The following is a 20216-nucleotide window of genomic DNA, read 5'->3' as shown; positions in this document are numbered from 1 at the left end:
CCTATAAAAATACAGTCAGGTTACAATCACACTACCTTCCTATATAAATACAGTCAGGTTACAATCACACTACCTTCCTATATAAATACACAGAGTAACCCTTTCCTTCCTTATTGTACTCTTCTCTCTGTAGGGTCGTCATGCCCAGGTGGACTGCATAGAAAGCTTCCTCAGTGACAAGCAGAAGGAGCACATATTCATTAGTTTGTTTTGTTTGTTATAATAATACATCTGTTAAATGCATCTTTATTGCCGCTGTGGTCCTTGCTAGTGAATGGATAAACTGAAGCCTGAGTTGCACTTAGTTGCGTGTGGGCGACTGCATGGGCATCGCGCCACAACACATTGTGAGCTTGTAGATCACTATTTGTGATGCATGACACAAGCACACAATTAAGTATAAATCGGGCTTAACACTGACGATTTGCACGCACACACACACACACGCACGCACGCACGCACGCACGCACGCACGCACGCACGCGCACACGCACACACGTTTTCTTGCTCTGTCCCAACCACAAAACCATGAGTTCATTAGTTGGAAAACTTGGAAAGCAGAGTGGCTTTTTTTCCCCAACACTGCTCTCACGGTCTCATGCCGCTGCTTGTTAGGAATTTCTGCAGGGATTTCAAATGAAGCCATTTGAGGATCAGGTCATTGTATAGTGTTCAGAGCAGTGTTCACTCAGTCTGAATTTTCATTTCATATTTTCTTAATGGGCGTGGCTAGTGATTCAGGGCTGGAGCCAGGCTAGTGTGGAGTGTGGACCCACACAGAGTGGAAACTCGCTGAGCTTAGAGGTGAAGCCAACATGTTTGGAGATGATCAGGACAGTCTGAAATGGAAGCCAATAGTATATACTGTACATTTAGGTGCATGCTGTATTGTATAGTGTTGTGTATGCGTGTGTCATTGTCAGGGTTATTGCGTTGCCAAGTGTCATGGACATGGATTAAAATTCCCAGACTGATTTCAGTCATTTGGATTCCATACAGTCGAGACCCTAAAGGTACTGCTGTACTGCAGTTATATAAGATGAAAAGAGATGAGATTTGAATCAGACATAATGCCAGGTTCATTGTTGACCTGGCATCCTATAGTTTGTATAGTTTTAATGTACAGATTATTAGCTTTTTGATATTATATATACTACTAGATTGATACTAGATTCTTGGTTTACTTATGATCCTATAGATTACTATGTGCATTTGATGTATTTCCTTGAGTTTAGTAAAGATCGCTCTGGATTAAGAGTGTCTGCTAAATGCCTAATTGTAAATACTAGTAAATTGAATTGGTCAAAGCTAGCAATAGAATACATGTTCAGATCAACCTTCTATCAACTCTAATGGCATCTGACATTTAAGGCAATCCATGACTTTTACTTTCTAATAATAATAAATAAAATAAGAAGAAGAAAGGAAAGACCATTACTGCTTCAAAATTAATCATCAATCTACTGTACTACATACAGTACATTGGCCAAATTGTCAAATAACATAACAAGGCAGCAATTGTGAAAATAGCCAATCTACAAGATCACAAGGCCTTGCAAAAGCGAGGCGTTGTGAGCTTGTAGATCCGCTATTTTCACAATATTTATCTGTGGAACCAAGTCCTACAAAAATCAAATGTAATGCCCCCATCTCCTATTCCAAGTGGTTGTCAGGGTGGCGGGTCGTCCCCAGTTCAAATATGATTACTTTGGGGAGGCCACAGCCTGAAAAGGTTGAGAAGAACCACTGCTCTATATACAATCATGACAGCCGACATGTGTCCCACAGACCACCAGAGTCTGGGACCTCAAGAGAGGAGGAGAAATGAGAGAGAACCCAGTGAATATGGGAGTGAAAGCCTTGGTTTGGGATGAGGTAGAGATTGGGGTCTTAAAGGATTACGTTGACCCCACCTCTCAGTGGGAGCCAGAGAGGAGCTTAACGCATGAGTCACCCGCACACCAAGCCCACCAATACGCCACTGAGCAGTGTTGCCATGTGCCCTTATTATAAGCAATTTGGGCTTTCATTTCTGTAAAGTCACTTGTCAATATTGGAAGTTGCGAGTTGCGTTTCTTTGGTGGGTGTAGTTGCTTGTTTGGGCTTTTTTCTTCAATATTGGACATTTTATGTGTGTTACATTTGTCACAACATTCTGGATGCCAACAGGGGCACGCTGTGGGCGCTGGGCCGTGGCTGTGGGCGCAGACTCGACTGGCCACGCCGATTTCCGTCAGGAAAAAATTCCACCAAATTTGAATTTTCTTCAAAATACACTTTTTGCTCCTCCTCCTATAGACTTTGTCCAAATCTCTCAAAAATTGGTACAGATGATCTCTGGACCTATCCGATTAAAACATCAAAGGCAGAATTTTGATAGTGCATATTGTTCGGCCGTATTCGGCTTCCGAAGTTAGTGGGAGGGGCCTATTTTACAAAGAATGCCACAAATCATGAACCAAACGTCCAATCCACCCGAAATTTGAATCAGATGTCGCGGATGGTTTAATCAACCAAGAGCTAAAAGCAATTCCATTTTCATCCATAGGGGGTGCCGCAAATGCAAAAAGTGTAACCGTTTGTTGCACAAATTATTTTTTTGGGGGGGATAAATCCCCTCCAAATTACATACACATGATCACAGGGGTGACGTGACATTCTAATTGGCTATCAAAATTAGTGGGAGTGGCCTATATAAGCGATTGCGGCAACCACACAAAAGATTACGACATTTCTAGTTTGGGCTTGTTTTCATACAGGGATTACATGGTTGCTTGTTTCTCTCGCAAAATCTGGCAACACTGCTGACACAACAACACACATGACATAGACAACAAGAGTCCAAGCTGGAAATCTTGTGCAAACACATAAACTTCACTTGCCTGGTGTACACATGTAAAATGTGCACCCAAAACGCATCGAAATGCATGCATAGCAAATTAGCAAGTAGCTGCCAACTTTTTAAATGACTCCAGGGTGACGTTTCATGTGCACAGTAATGAGCGATGAATCATTTGGTTCTAATTATGGGCAATGAAGTGGAAAAAATGATATAAATCAGGTTAAGTGATTTCAGTAAAGGAAAACATTTCTAGCGTGTAAACCCAGTTTGCCATAACAGTAATTAAAAGCTGTTTTAAATGGAAGATAATTAATTATAAGTAACAAAGATTTCCTGAGGTCTCTCTCTTTCTCTCTCTCTCTCTGTTAAATCTTTCTTATTCCACATCAAAGAGCCACAGTCTCAAGTAGAAATAGTGGAAACAGCACACTCTAGTGCCCCCTGTCATGAACTGTCTCAGACCACAGCAGAATTGATTGATTGAAATATTTATTAACAGTTAATAGCACAAACTCCATACAAAGACTGTTAACGGTGAGTGGACGACCCAATTAAGCATTACACTTGTTTACAAGAGGGTCCACCTTGTTCAATTCATCAAAACATTTAGAGACGTACAAATAGACACTTCTATATACCGGTAGTCAAAGAACAGAACAGGAATTCAGCATAAAGGAGGTAAAAAGGGAAAAGAAACATATACAGTGAGGGGAAAAAAGGGTAGGCGGTGGGGGGGATTCAGAATTTACGGGGGCCAGTTTCGAATTGCAGCTGTCCGTAGATGCCCTTTGAGAGCGGTTTTGAAGGAGTCAAGGGATTTGCATGTCTTAATGACTGTTGGTAGGGCATTCCACATTTTGGTGGCATAGGAGCGAAAAGAATTTAGTCCCTTGTTTGTGCCGAATCTGGGTTGTACATGGTTTGTTGCACTCCCTCTGGTGTTGTGGGTGTGGACTTCGTTAACATTAAGGAAGTATCTAGACAGGTACATGGGTATCTTGGTGGTGTATCGAATCTTGTGGACCAGACCCATTGCAAGATGCTGTACTTTGTAGTCGACCATAAGCCATTCCAGCCTGTCAAAGTGGGCAGGGGTGAGGTGGGTTCGGGGGGTGAGGCCAAGTAGGAGCCTGACCAGTTTGTTTTGGGAAGTCTGGAGCCTAGTTTTAAGGGCCTTTGAGGTGCTGTGGTACCAGGAGGTGCATGCATAGTCAAAGAAATCTTGTACGAGGGCTCCTGTTAAGGTCTTCAAGGTGTTTTTGTTGACCAGTGAGGAGATACTGTAAAGGAATCTTGTTCTTTGGTTGACTTTTTTGATTACATTGATGGCCATTTTATCACCGGAAAGATTAGCCTTTTAGATACAAACACCCTAAAGATCCTGGCTGGGTCTCTTGTACAATGTCACTTTGACTATGCCTGTACATCTTGGTATAATGGCATTTCTATAACCCTCAAGAAGAAACTCCAGACCTCCCAAAATAAATTGGTTAGAGTGATCCTTAAGTTGCATCCTAGAACTCATCTTCTCCCTGCCCACTTCACCAGTCTGGGGTGGCTTAAAGTGGAGGAGAGAGTATCCCAATTTAAAATGTGTCTAGTTCATAGGATTAGAAATAATGTAGCACCCAAATATTTCAGCGACTACTTTTCAAAGGTTAGTGATACTCACAGGCACTACACCAGAGGGAGCCCTACTGATTTCAAACCCTGCCATTTTCACAGCAATATGGGAAAAACATAATTCCTATACTCGGCAGCAGTTCAGTGGAATGGCTTGCCTTCCAGCCTCAAGGTGATCAGTTCCTTTGAAAACTTTAAATCCACATTAAAAAGATGGTTGGCTGATAACATGTCTGACTTTTTTAGTGTAGAATAGATAAATAGCACAAATGGGGAAAAAAAGGGGAAAAAAAGAAAATAAATCCAGTTTTATTGGTCAGTTGTATTTGTTCTGTTTTGTGTTTTATGTTTGTTTTTTTTGTCTCCTGGCAAAATACAAAGGTATTTTTGTTTTTGTCTGTATTGTATTGTTGCTCCCCTTCTATTCCCCTTTCCCCAAGAGGACCACAACGGAAACAAGCCTAACGGCTTTCTTGTGACTCGATCCTTTTGAAATGTATTTTTCAATAAAGTAATCAATCAATCAATCAAAGCCTCCAGGATGGAACCTAGGTAGGTAATTTCATCTTTACGTGTGATAACATTGTCACCCACTCTAACCAAAAAGCCATTTGCATTGTACAGCAGGGTTCCCCAATTAGTGGCCAAATTATGTCTAGGGTCCCATGTCGAGGGCCACAACATTCTCACACACACACACACACACACACACACACACACACACACACACACACACACACACACACACACACACACACACACAACACACACACACACACACACACACACACACACACACACTCTTCAGGCTCCTTCATACTGTAGCGCAGGGGTTCTCAACCCGTGGGTCGCGACCCCTCGGGGGGGTCGCCAAATTATTTTAGGGGGTCCCCAAATTATTTTCAAAAAAAAGAAAAAAAAAGATTTTTTTTTAAATTTTATTTTCACGATTTTTCAAAAATAGCAGACCTACAAGCTCGTAGCGCGCCACTTGGTGGCGCGCTATGAGCTTGTAGATCTGCTATTTTTCAATAGCTAAATTATAACAATGCTTAAAACACCAAAAGGGGTTCCCGCCCAAAATGGGTTAAGGTTATTGTAGCAGTCAATTTATACTGGGGGTCGGGAGGGGGCGGGGCGGGGGTCCCGAGACATTGCCAAAGCATTTCCGGGGGTCCCCGGCCAAAAACGTTGAGAACCCCTGCTGTAGAGGGGGAAAAGGACAGACACAGCAAGCACTCAGGTGCAGCAATAAAGTAGGCCTATTTTGCAGCTGGATTCTACAGTGTTTTACCCATGATTTCCCTCTATGCCAGCAGTCATCAGCCACCGGAGTAGTGTGGTGGTGTTTATCTGTAGAAACACATTTCCACATCGCTGTATTTGGGGGTTTGCACTGTTTGGGTAGATTAAAAACATCCCCATGTCTGCCAAAACAAACAGTGAAAACACCGAAATACAGTCAGTGAGAGGGCAGTGTGTTTGTGCAGATAAACACCAGCACACTACCCCAGATGACTGCTGATTTAGAGAGGGAAATAATTGGTGAAAAAAGAGGGCAAATTACATTCTATTCCTTTAAAGGACCACTTCATCACTTTTCAACCTATCTTCATATAATTGGTCCTCACTAATGAGGAATAGCACAATTATTTTCTGCTCAGTCTGTGTCTCATAGGAGGGCTGTTGGCAGTTCAGAAACCCGTCCACCAGTGATATCATCGATAGGGAATCCAAGCTAATAGAAACTGCAGGCTTTCTATTCCTGAAAAGTTGCAATGCGAAAATGGAAGCCATCGTTCTCACGATAATACAAATCTAAATATATTTAAGAAATCTGCCTAAAAATGATGGTGGTCAGGTTTCTAAACTGCCCACAGCCCTCCTATGAGACATTTATAATGAACATTAATGAGGACCAATTCTATCAAGATAGGTTGAAAAGTGGTGAAGTGGTCCTTTAATGAACAAATAGCGCTTCATGGAACTGCACTGAGCTCAGCTCTCCACTAGAGGGAGACAGTCACCAAGTCTAGAGCAACAGTAGGGCAGCATCCACACAGCCAGCAGTATGTTGGATAGAGGTCACTGAAGGTCATTGCTATTTGGAAGCATCCTTAATTCTGTTGATTTGGTACTGTGTTTTAGACGCTATGTAAAACTGTACATTTGCGTGTGTGCATGCGTGCGTGTGTTTTTTGTTTTGAGAGTTTGTGTAAAATGGAGGAAGAGAGCGAGAGTTTGTGTGTGTGTGTGTGTGTGTGTGTGTGTGTGTGTGTGTGTGTGTGTGTGTGTGTGTGTGTGTGTGTGTGTGTGTGTGTGTGTGTGTGTGAGAAATAGAGAATGAAAGAGAAGAGGGAGAGAGAGAGAGAGTGAGAGAGAGAGAGAATGAAAGAAGAGAGAGAGAGAGAGAGAGAGAGAGACAAAGAGAAGAGAGAGAGAGAGAGAATGAGAGAGAGAGAGAGAGAGAGAGAGAGTGAGAGAGAATGAAAGAGGAGAGAGAGAGAGAATGAAAGAGAAGAGAGAGAGAGAGAGAGAGAGAGAGAATGAAAGAGGAGAGAGAGAGAGAGAATGAAAGAGAGAGAGAGAGAGAGAGAGAGAGAGAGCGAGAGAGAGACAGCATGCTGCCATATATATACGTAAGCTTTAAGCTCGTAAAGCACCAGTGCACCACTAAAGTAAATGACTTGGCACCGTGCCCGCTACCATCCTGAATGTGGGTGTGCCCTGATTATGATAAATAGCCCAGCCACCGAGGGGGTGGAATGAAAAGGTGAACATAGCACGGGGCCATTCATTCAGTCTGCTCTCTCGAACCCCAAACATACACTGAGTAAGTTCACACAGCATAAGGCCATTCTTCAACACGCTGCCATGTTCTAAATCTGCATCTGTCTTCACTGTGAATAAATAGACGCTCGCTGACAGGATCGTGTTAGTCTGTCTGTCACCTAGCATAACTCACTCTCTCTCTCTCAGCAGTCAGGCAATGTCCCGCTTCCTTAACCCCCTGAAGTGAAAACTGAGCCACTTCACCGCAAAACAAAATAAAGAAATTAGACGATCCACAGGGACTCCGCGACTCTTTCGTGGTGTGGCACGTCGAGAGCTTGTATAGATCTGCCGCTTTAGCCACTCACACCGTCTAGACTTGCTAAACTAGACCTGGGTTTGTCTCTCTGTACTTGGACAGCTTTGTTTCCCTCTGCACACCAAATATCCTCCTTGGCAAAAACTTTGCAGATCTACAAGCTCACAACGCATTGTGGTAAAAGACAATAATACAGTACACATGACATGCACAACATTAGGGCGCTAGGGCTTAAAGGGATAGTTCACCCCCCAAATTAGCTTTTTTTTCTCCTTTTGATTACTCACCCCATGGAGACTTGAATTCATGGATATTCTTTAGTTTTTGTCACATTCCTAAGCCATTCCTCAGTGCATGGTTCCCTATGGAGACAAGGAGGTGTGTAATTATGGGGGTGAACTATCCCTTTATAGTGCATAAACCTCATTTACACTGTAGGAGGACAGAATTCCGGGCAAGTGACACAGTTCATTAGTATGACGCCTCGCGTGGGAAGAGGAAAAGGTTAGTAGCCTAATCTCTAAAAATACTGAATGCAATGGTACAGCTTTGACCTTTGCATGACTTATTGACATTCCCTTCTATCGGGGACAATAAAACTGGAGTTCCAAAGGCAGTTCTACATTTCAAGACACTCCTCAGCGACAGAAAAAGAAGTACCGTCATAAAACAAGACGCCCGGCGGCTTTTATGGGAGAGCTTCTGGATACTCCGATTAAAGACGGTGTCTAATCGCAGCGCAGCTTCCCTGTGGATCTCTTATGTCATGTTGATGATGTCATTCTTGCGGAACATGGAGAGATGGGACATTACTGTATAACATTACTACTGTATAATGTCAGTCACTTATGATGAATCTACAGTATGATATATTATGAGTCCATGTTTTAACCTGATAAAACTGCAATCCACTTCCATTATGAAATAAAAGATAAATATTCCAAAGAATATAAATATAAAACACACACACACCTAAATGTGGCGCTCATCGGTCCAGTGGATTGCGAGGTTAGCTGCACGCGCACGCACGCACACACAGTTGGCTTACTGCCCAACAGCATAAATGTTTCGTTGCGACAAATAGAAATTGTTTATCTATTTGTTTTGTTCTGGACTTGAGGCGCTAATTAAAAATGAGTCATATAGTAGGCATTCATTTACATTAGAGTCGAAGCTGTCCGGGTTAGATACACTATCACTCCCCCATCCTCACTGGCCCTTCCTTCCCTTCCCTGTCTGGCGTTGGAGACGATGACAAGCCCACATTAAGTTTGATTTAGCCCCCGTAACACACAGTCAGCTGCGCCCTTATACTATATATATATGGCGGTTTGGAAGGGGAAGCATGAGAGAGGTGTAATTACAACGGTTGCTGATGCTCCTGAAATCAAATCCCCACGTCTGGATTACCCGTCACCTGTTTACAATAAACACTTTATATGAGGGCACAAGGAAGTCACGTACCGCTGCATCCTCACAGGGCCATTTGACCCTCCTCAGTCCCATTACGGCGTCCAGATGCTGGCCTCCCAGGTCTGTCCAATGGGGTGGGAGTGGGGGGCCTGATGCTGGCCTCTCAGGTCTGTCCATGGGGTGGGAGTGGGTCCCAGGTCTGTCCATGGGGTGGGAGTCTGCTTCTGTTCTGTGACCTGTGGTGGGGAAACGAAGGCATAAATATTGCCATTGGAAATAGGCAGGCTCAGCTCCAGAGTGAAATGACTGAGGGGGGGGATGAAGCCCTGATGAAGACTGTATAGGTCGAAACATGTCGGTTCAATAAAGTATTTCCTCCTTTTAACATTAAGTGTGCCCGGATCTCCTCTTTGCTCTATATCGTTGTGTTATCCCGATTGATCCCAGGAGCACCTTTTTACCATTTTTAAATGTTGTATACCTACACACCTCCTGAGCACCTGGTTGCCTCCTTGCCTCTGACTGAGGGGGGGAGTTGAAAGTGGGGCACACATCATTTTTACATACTGTAGTAAATTAAATAATACTGAGGGGGCAGAATTTGCAACTGAGGGTGCTATGGCTCCCTCTGGCACCACCAGGCCTGAAGTAGGGTGCAACAGTTAATGGAACAAATCAATGTAATCTATTATAAAGTAACACTGAAAATGATGGCCGGACGGCCAAGGCTCAAACAATCAGACAACTGTCCAAGAACGCATTGTTATTTTTTTTATTTACCAAAAACTCTCCAAACACCAACCAGGCAGTGCAATCATATTCACAGTGATGGACTGTCCAAAAAATAGGCACATCAAAATAAGAACACAGGCAAAGGCTTAACAGCCAACTAGGTAACTACTTCCCAGCAGGTCTCTGTCTTCCTCTAGCTACTCTCTAGCAGCTTGCCCAAAACAAACTGAATGTGTGCAGATGCAGCCACCATTTTAAACCAGGTCGGTCATTCCAAGAGAACACTTGTATGAACATTTGTATGAATTAACTTATATATACAAGGCAAACTATATGGCCCATCAGTTATATACAAGTACATCAATACTTCAACTATTTCCATTTCTTATTTCAGGCACCACTTTACTCACACATTCAGGCCTATACAATTAGAAAAGCTACAATATAAAACAGGAACAAACACCCCTCTCCTTTACAGTACTTGGCACGTCCCAATCAACAGGAGGATTGCCAGCACTGGAGAGGAGAGATAGGTCAGGGTGACCAACAATTATTTGATCAAAGATGTTTATCGTTTACAATCATTGCAATGTCCATGTTCAGGAATTCATTCAGATACTATTATAAAAATAATAATTTGTATAAAATGTGGATTAAGAGGTTAATCAGACTAATTGGTTTAGTCGATCATAAAGAAAAATCTATTACAATTTGTTCACATTACGTGAAGAAGAAAAAAGTTCCACAAAGAACACTTCTCGATTATGTGAATTATCCAAAAAAAGATAAGAATAACCTTAGTTTTAGCCCTAGCTGGAAACTTTTGGTGCTCAGTGAGACTGAGAACAACAGAAGCGAATTCAAGCGATAATGAGTTGGCACATTATATTGTTATATTTTGTTTTGGGGGCGGCAAGCAGGTGGTGGTAGATGGCACACTGTCCCCCAGCCTGTCCCCAGAGCTTGGCATGGGGACACCATCCAGGAGATGTACTGTACCATCACAAAAGAAACTAGGACATTCGGAAGGTCCAGTGCCACACATAAACTCACACATTTTCACGTCTAACTTTAGAACGCTCTCCCGAGCGGGGACTTTATGGTGGATTAAAAGCGATACTATCTGATGTATCGGTTTGAGGTGTTATACCTTTGGCCCAATTAGTCTAGCAGCGGTATCTCTTACAGAAAAGTTCTGTGTTGGTCAACTTGTGTCAAAAGTTGAAATTGCAGTGAGCAGAGATTAAAATAGGGTGCATTTTGCATCCCAAAACGCTGTTTATAGTTAAGGGACGCAATAAAACAACGACCTCTGCATCCACGGGATGCACTACTGCACTACTGTACTACTGTACTGTTTTTTATTCTAGTTTGTTTTGCTAGCTTTAGTTATAATAATCATTTCTTCTTCTGTTTTCTACATGAATATAAACAAAATGGCCAAAAATATGACTCCTAACGTCGTTGAAGTGGGACTCATCAAATGTCCCTGGGACTCATCTAAAAGACCATCCCTGCATCCCGGGACTCATTACATTGAAAACCTATTTACATCACTGAGTGAGTCACTCTGTTCTGATCAATCCCTCCTGGCGTGTCCATCCTGACACATGGCTGTGTGTTATGTGAGCCTTTGAAGGAATAGGATGTGCTCACACACTGCAAGAGTGCACAAACGGAACCAAATGGACCCTTACAGCCAGGATTTTACTGTGCAGACACTGATGATCTTAACCTTGGCGGTCTGGCGGAGGCAACCATGAAACCTGCTCGTCTGGTTCATTCGGGTCGGGTTCATTTACGCTTTGCCGTACAACCATGCCACTCCCTGAAAATATTAGAATTATAGAGCTGATTTAGACCTGCATGGTTGTAGGGCAATGTCCGCAATGGTAAAACATTATCTGATTTCTCCAAAGTGCTTTACAGTGTGCATGCTACTGTACATTCACACACTGACGACAGAGGAAACCATGCAAGGCACCAACCTGCTCATTGGTAGCAGTTAACAAAGCAGATATGTCGATGCAGGGAGGCTTTGGGTTGAGTTGTTAAAATCAGTCTGAATGCACAGATCAGATCTGGTCACTGTTGATCTGGTCAACAGTAGTGTGAATGACCGGGCCAAGAGATCGGATTTGAGAAAAACATCGGATTTGACTTGATGTGACTGCAGTCTAAATCAGGCCTTAGTGTTTCGGTGCCTGCCTTGCACAAGGACGCTTACTGCATGTACATACTGTACATGCAGCCCGGGGATCGAACCGGGAACTTTTCGATTCCAAGACATAAGCCACTGTCTGAAATCCCCTCCTAACACCCCCAGCCCACGAGGCACAATGCCTTTTCTGCTCCCAAAGCTCAAGCTAAGCTCAGTTTGAACAGGAATGTTAATTAGATTGGCCTTGTAAATAGTGACGACCATCGATCTACCACCAGTTTAATAGGACACGGGATGACAGATCTGACAATCCCCATCTCTCTCTCTCTCTCTCTCTCTTTCACACTCAGTCACTACCACTCGGTCTTTCTCATTCTCTCCCTTCCATGCAGTCCCACATAAGCAGCACACGCAAATGAAGCAGCTGCCAATTAGACACACAATAAACCACATGACAAGGAGTCACACCAAGTGGATTAATGTCTTTTAGCTGCGTGTTTGTTAGCAACGATGTGCGTGTTGTTGTGCTTCGCTTGGGAAGATGAGCTGAAGGGGAATGAACATGTTACTGTAGTGTACAGTATGTGGGCATGGAGCGCAGTATACTGTGTAATGAAAGTATTGTAACAGACAGACAGACACACACGCACACGCACACACACACACACACATACACACACACACACGCACACACACACACACTGCCCCTTTTCTTCAGACCGATGCTGGCACCATACGTGCATCCTCAAGCCTGCCTTGGCTGGTGTTTTGATAAATTGGCCTTTTCATCGCATCTATGTACATCGTGTCAGTGGTGCGTGCGTGTGCACGCGTGTGTGTGTGTGTGTGCACGCGCGTGTGAGAGAGAGAGTAAGAGAGAGAGAGCACTAGAGCTATATGAAGTCTTTGGCTCCCTCAGTGAAGGCTGCTGTCACAGGCGTTAAAAGCGTGTAATAGGCGCCCATTCTCCCAGGATGAATGCACATCCCCACACTGGCAAGAAAATGTGACAATTGGAAGAGACTTTGGATAATAGGAGTGGAAAGAAATTATAAAGCAGGGCACGGCAGTGTCACACTTTTTAGCGAGCCCTAAATTTAGCAAATATGACAGCATAGAGGGGCGACTGTAGTCCCCGGTTTTGGAATTCATGCCAGTTTGGATGTGTGCTGTCGTTGGCAGTGAGAAATGTACTGGCACTGACTGAGCATAAGGTTTCTGGGACAATCTAGGCAAATAAATGACACGATTTGGATTAAAATATTTTCTATTCCATTAGTTTTGGAGGTAAAATATGGGCTCATTACAAACACTTGTTTTACTGAGATAGTGGAGTGTAAGGGTCTGAAAGAATTCCCCCCAGCTGAACCTTAAAAAAGGGGAGGAGAAAAGACATTTCAGCCCAAATATAACAAAGTCAATTGGAGGATTTTGGTGTCATGAGAAAAGTAAACTAACCTCATTACAGAAGCCAATTATGTGTGGTCATAATGTGTGTGTATAGCTATAGCTACCCTGGGAAATACACACACTACCACGGAGTGTTTCCTCTCTCTCTCTCTCTCTCTCTCTCTCTCTCTCTCTCTCACACACACACACACACACACACACTGAGTCACACACACACACACACACACACACACACACATACATACACACACACACACACACACACACACACACACACACACACACACACCATAAAAAGCACTCTATGTAAGATGATACCTTTACATGTGGGTGCCACTTTGTTGAAACCCACTCGCTCCGCTCGGCTCGTGTTCCCGCAATCAAAGCCTACACCACGGCCGCTTATAAAGCAGAGGAGATCGCACACTTTGCTCTCCTCTCTAGTTCTGGTGAGTGGTGGTGACTGACGGCCGGGGGTTGGGTGAGTGAGAGAAGAGAATGAGAACAACCCTAGCTCCTTCCTCTCCTGGGATCGAATCTCACTTTTTGTTCCTCGTGTGATGGTATCAACAGAGCGACGTGCTGCCTGCTGCCTCCTCCTCCGTGTCACACAACAGTCGCTAGAGGACACGCGGGCATCATCATCACCACCACCATCATCATCATCACAGCGGCACGCAGCCTGCTGCACGGCGCGGTATAGAGGGGGAAAAGAGACGCTTTGCTGCCGAAAGTGGCGGAGGAGATTCAACGGGAAATAAATAACACGCAACTTCACACATCGGCCGTATTAATTGGCGACGCCATAAATGCGAAGGCTCCGTCGGCGAGGACTCCTTAAGTTTTGACGGATTTACAGGTGCGCCGAGCGAAGGAGCCGAAAGGCGCATTGTTGTTGGCGAATGGTTGTGGAGGTGGAGGCGCGCGGAGAGAAGAGGAGAGAGCACTGCCTCGGAGCCGAGGTGAGTGACACGGTGACAGGCCTGTTTCTCATCGCGTTTGACGGGATAGTTTAAGAAATAAGTTTGCTGCCCTGCGGATCTGTGTTTTACGGTTACCATACCTTCAAACTGAAAGGCTCCTGCAGCATATTCTGCTGTGTTGGCCAAAATGTTCACCCTTATATTGCTTCGGGTTGTTTAAATCTTCCATGCCCAGGGCAGGCATGCAGTGGCCAGTTATTTTTTCTAAAAGACAATTCTCGGATGTTGGAGATGTTGTGTTATGTTGCTTTGAGACGTTGGGGATACGATATGGATTCAGATTCAGTGGGATACGTGATAGGCTACTCAGGGTAAGTTTCCTCACGGACTACTCTATCGGTGCTCTCGGGTCCCTGACAGATAAGTGGGCTGTCAGTCAGTAGCCTACTAGGCTATCTGTTGCCAATAAAGTGTGGACTTGGATTCATTTCATTTTGGAAACTTTCAACTATCCCACCGAGATCGATCCTCACCTCAATCGCACCATGGAGGCACATATAAATCAAGCAAATAGCCCACGGCACTTAATGTTGCTGCAAATCTAATAGGAAATGAGTTGTGATCCTGTCATGACATTGAGTTCCCCTGGCTCCTCTCTGTCACATTGAATGGACTCTCGGCACCAGGCATTAATTGTCACTTTGGAAAGTAGTCTCCATTCAGTGTCTGCTGCAGTCTGATACCATGCTTATGGCTTTTTCACTCAGCCTGTCACTGAGGCTAACGCACAGTCGCGCGCACACACACACACACACGCGCGCGCACACACACACACACACACACACACACACACACACACACACACACACACACACACACACACACACACACACACACGCACACACACACACACACACACACACGATGCAGGGCAGCCGGGCAGGCTATAACAAGAATAATCTATGGGCCCTATGTTGGTAAAATAGTTAAACTAGCCGATCTACATCGATACGTTGTGAGCTTGTAGATCGGCTATTTTAACTGTTAGTACAATGTTAGTAAAAAATGGCAAATACGTTTAGGGATAAAGTGTGGCACAAGATATAGTCTGAGGCACTGTGTCACTTATAGTCAAAACTATTTAATTTACATGTCCATCTTCACACAGCCCTAAATTAAAACAAAGCCTGGCTTCCAGTAATTATCGACTACTCAGATGTTTTTCTTATAGAACCATATGTAGCTACATAAACATGTCTGAAGAGGTGAGGCCATGTGCTCTGTTTACATGGTGTTATTGATTAGTCAACGGCAGGAGTCCTGCCCTGGTTAATCGATTTAGAATATCCTTCTGTAGAACACAGCCAGAGTCCACATGCAGGAGACTCTCCATGACTAATGACCTTGCATTGTACTCTGCTACAGCGCAATACGTTACACCCCTTTAAGACAAGTTAATGTTGCATGATAAACTATAATGTGGTACTATAGTAGTAAATATTTATAGACTTATGGGAAATTATATTTTTACAATTAAATTAAGCAGTTCAGAGGCTTCTGTGTCCTCCTCACTTTGTTTCTCTCTCTCTCTCTCTCTCTCACACACACACACACACACACACACACACACACACACACACACACACACACACACACACACACACACACACACACACACACGTGTTTGATTGACACCTGTGTTGATGTCTCCTCAGAAACGACACATCAATAACTCTCCAGGGCGCATGTGCACGCACGCACGCACACACACACACACACACACACACACACACACACACACACACACACACACACACACACACACACACACACACACACACACACACACAATCAGCCTCTCATATACACAAACAAACATAGAAACACACAGTGTGTTGAACTGTGATTGGAGGCAGAATCTTATTAACCGACTGGCATAATTTGTCCTGTCCTAGATGGAGAACCAGGCCATAGCCTAGATGTTGTTCTTGAAAACTGTCCGCTTTTCAACTCTGCACGCCCCACACACAAATGGAGCACACACACACACACACACACACACACACACACACACACACACACACACACACACACTCACACACAGTCCTGGAGGAATGATCTGGTTGTGAATGATGTTGTTCTTGAAAAGTGGCTAAATGCGCCTCCTGGCCTGCTCGCTTCTTTAATAAGACTTAGATTGATGGTGTGTGCGTCCGCCACCATGCAACTGCTCTAGTTTCTTTAAGACTGATAGAGCGCATGCATGTGTTTATGCGTGCACGTGTGTGTGTGTGTGTGTGTGTGTGTGTGTGTGTGTTCATGCCCCTAGGAATAGGCCTGCTCCATAGCAACAGGCACAGGTCTTCTTCACATATCTTTTTCTCACAGAGTGTGTGTGACCTTTCTGCTAGTACTGTATGTGTCTCTAGTATGCACAGTCAGGTGTACGTGTGTGTGTGGGCGAGCGCACGAGCGTGTGTGTTTGCGCATGTGGACACATCCGTACGGTACATCAGTTTGTTTGCACGTGCATGTGTGTGTGCATGTGTGTTCAATGTGACCTTTCTTTGTGTGCACGATATCCGCTGTGTATATCCAGTATCCAACAATTCATATACCGGTATCATATTAATTGCTAGATATTGGCTATAAATAATAGGGAACAGCTCTGCCATCGCCATCAGCCCAGTAGATAGGAGATTGTCTTTCTCAGTAGATCTTACAGACCTGCTATGCACACATGACCCCCATTAAGGGTGATTTATACTGCGCTGTGACCGTCGCGCCGGGGAAAATGGCAGATCTGCTATTTTCGGTGTGTGCGACACAGCAGAGCACAACCACATATAAATGGGGGCATTAGACTGTGACGATGATGATTCAGGACACGGTGATTAAGTGTCAGTGGCCTTAAGTCGCTAACTTTCAACACGTGGCACGTATCATTCAGCAAGGAACAAGTGAGACGTCTTTAATATATATGTTAATATGGGTGTCACGTTATGTTAACCCATTGAGACCTGGAACGCATCCATGTCACGTTAGCGTTTAACCACATTAACCATTAACCCATTTTGGGGCGGGAACCCCTTTTGGTGTTTTAAACATTGTTATAATTTAGCTATTGAAAAATAGCAGATCTACAAGCTCATAGCGCGCCACCAAGTGGCGCGCTATGAACTTGTAGGTCTGCTATTTTTGAAAAATCGTTAAAATGTGCCTCAAATCTTTCCGAAAATTGTCATGATTTAGAAAACTTTTTTTTTTTTATTTCGACGTCAGGCCTGAATGGGTTAATATCAGGGTCGAACTAATAGCCGAGTGCATATTTCATATCTGCTGCCGTAGCAGACGGCTGCGGCTCTTTATGACTCAATTTTGCTTCCCCTCCATCACCGTGTTGGAAAGCTGTCCTGCAGCCAGATAGAGCAGGAGGGAGACAGGCAGCACTGTCAAGATCCTGAGCCTTCATTGAACTCTGACGGTGTACAAATGGAACCAAACGGACCCGTAATCTCTACACTTGTCAAGAGTTTGACATTGGATATATAGACACAACCGATGAGGTTTCTCAGACCTAACCACATTAGAATAGCTCAGACTCCACATTTTACAGCGTGACTCTGCAAAAGGCTGGTTGTCTATGAGAAGAGGGTGTGTGTGTGTGTGTGTGTGTGTGTGTGTGTGTGTGTGTGTGTGTGTGTGTGTGTTCACATGCTTTTGCAACCTACAGACATCATTTTGGCAGGCATGGCACTGCAACCTTTTCAGTGAGTTCATTTTATGTCTTTGGTTCAAAATGTGTATGTCAGCTGAATGCAATAATCATTTTGACTACTTGAACCCTACCATCCCTATTCTGAGGGGAACATTCACTGAAAATAGGCAAGGCAAGTTTATTTGTACTGCACATTTTTCAACCATGGGGCAATTCAATCTACGCTCACCACGCCTCGCAAAGTGATGAGTTGTGAGCTTGTAGCTCGGATATTTTTGGCAAAGAAATGGGGAGGGAAAAAGTACAGAGCTGGCCCTGCGGTAAACTAAGCATATAGTTTACTTAAGCAATATTACACTCGAGGGTGTGCTTTACCGTGATTATTGGCACGAAAGTGATGCGGTCAGGAACGAGACAAAGTCGAGTTCCGCAAGCATCACTGAAGACAAGTGCCAATAATGAAGGTAAAGCACACCCTCGAGTGTTATATTGCGATTATACAACAGTTACCAACAAAACAAAACCCATCAAATGTATGCATATTGTGGGGGAATTCACTATCAAAATAAAAAATAATGTTTTGCTGTAAATAGAGATCATTTGACTGAGACAGTCCCGACTCCCTGTTGATTCAAAGTATAGCAGCGCTCATGCTGCCTGTCACAGAGGCACCGTCTCACCAATCAACACATCTGCATGTCAATGCCGGCCCGGTGCAGTCACTGGGAGAAATTGCAATATCGCGCGACCGTGTCGCATGGCCAAAATAACTGATCAACAAGCTTACAACGCAGCACGGTGGTGACGCGTTGTGAGCTTGTAGATCGGCTGTTTTCATTGCACGATACTGTCATACCACAAACTATAAAATGCACACTCCATCTCATCCTCTCATCCAACCATTCATCACAAGTAAGCCCACCAAATAAATTAACAATATAATCAATTTCTGAACGGGGTACTGGCTGTTTGTTGTTCTCCACTGCTTGCAGGCTGCTGTTGTTTTTGGTTTTCCCTCCAGTAGGCCAGGTGCGCAGCTGTGCCTAAATATGGTCTCTTGGTCTCCTCAGGTGAGGACTGCGGAGTGATTATTTTAATGTCATTAGTCCCAGGGTTAGGTGTTCCATCATGCTGGTTTAAGCACGGGTAGAGAGCCTATTTCAACCAATCACATTGCTTGGTCGGAACTACCTGTTGTATATAGAGGTGTTTAATTCTTGTGTAATCTCCCGGGGTTCAAACCCTGGTCTCACTGTATGGTCAGACCCACCATATACAGAGAGAGTCAGCATGCCGGACACAAAATGGTAAATGGTGCATTTATATAGCGCCTTTATCCAAGGCGCTTTACATACATTGTGCATTACATTCACCCATTCATACACCGATGGCAGCGGAAACCATGCAAGGCACCAACCAGCACATCGGGAGCAATTAGGGGTTCAGTGTCTTGCTCAAGGACACTTCGACAGTAACTCTGGGGGAGCCTGGGTTTGAACTGGCAACCTTGCGGTTCCCATCCAGGCACTCTACCCCTGAGCCACCGCCACACAACACACGCGCACACACACGTACAGGGGTACGCACAGGCACTACACTCTCACTTCTTAATAAAGTCTTAGGCTGCGTACACACCTAAAGAACAAATGTTTGGTCCGTGTGCGATGCCTGATTGCTATTTGATTGCTGCTCCAATTCATTTTCAATGGGAGTCACGTCGTTTGATCGGACAAACCTGTCCGATGTGGGGGCGGAGGGCACAACAAACACATCGGACACCTTGTAGTCAAAACAGCCAACGAACAGGGTGGGACTTCAGATCGGACAGAAGGGTGGTTTTTAACCGCCAACTAATAGGAGAGAACTTCCGTTCTTGACAGCACTGGGTGGAGTTTAGGCTGTAGTCTTCTTGAGTTACGTGACACAGACTATTATATCGCTTGTTTGTATGTCTTCTTTTGGCTACGGCCGTGCGTAACTTGGAGAGTCCAAGTTGCGCACGGCTGTCTCCAGTGAGTGAGTCCAGTCTGGTACTCGTGCTATTCTATATACAGAAATACAGGACGATAGCCAAAATAGCCGTCAGGCCTCGGCAGTTGTGAGGCTGCATTAATAATTAGTTCTAAAAGCATGTCTTTTTTACGGAGATCACTATTGATTTTAATAGTAGACGCGGCATATATGTCTATGAGTAGCCTAGAGTAGAAATGTAATGGCAGCGTACGAGGTTCACATGCGCAAATATAACAGATGTACAAGTTATCGACACGAATGGTACTTACGGTATGGTACACGATGTAAGC

General features: G+C 44.2%; 1 protein-coding gene across 2 annotated transcripts in view; it reads left to right on the top strand.

Annotated features, from left to right (window-relative positions):
* The first annotated feature begins 13596 nt into the window (after positions 1-13596).
* The window catches only part of LOC306931363 (zinc finger matrin-type protein 4), a 124483-nt gene continuing 117863 nt past the window's right edge, over positions 13597-20216 (top strand). For both annotated transcript variants that reach the window (XM_079512731.1, XM_079512730.1), the window contains exon 1: positions 13597-14234. In XM_079512731.1, the coding sequence (XP_079368857.1) occupies positions 14175-14234 (60 nt within the window). In that variant the 5' untranslated portion in view covers positions 13597-14174. The remainder of the gene's footprint in view (positions 14235-20216) is intronic.

This window comes from Electrona antarctica (assembly GCF_951216825.1).
Source record: "Electrona antarctica genome assembly, chromosome: 10".
Taxonomy (NCBI): Eukaryota; Metazoa; Chordata; class Actinopteri; order Myctophiformes; family Myctophidae; genus Electrona; species Electrona antarctica.
Note: the sequence above shows the minus strand (reverse complement) of the source record. Positions and strands in the feature narration are given on the sequence as shown.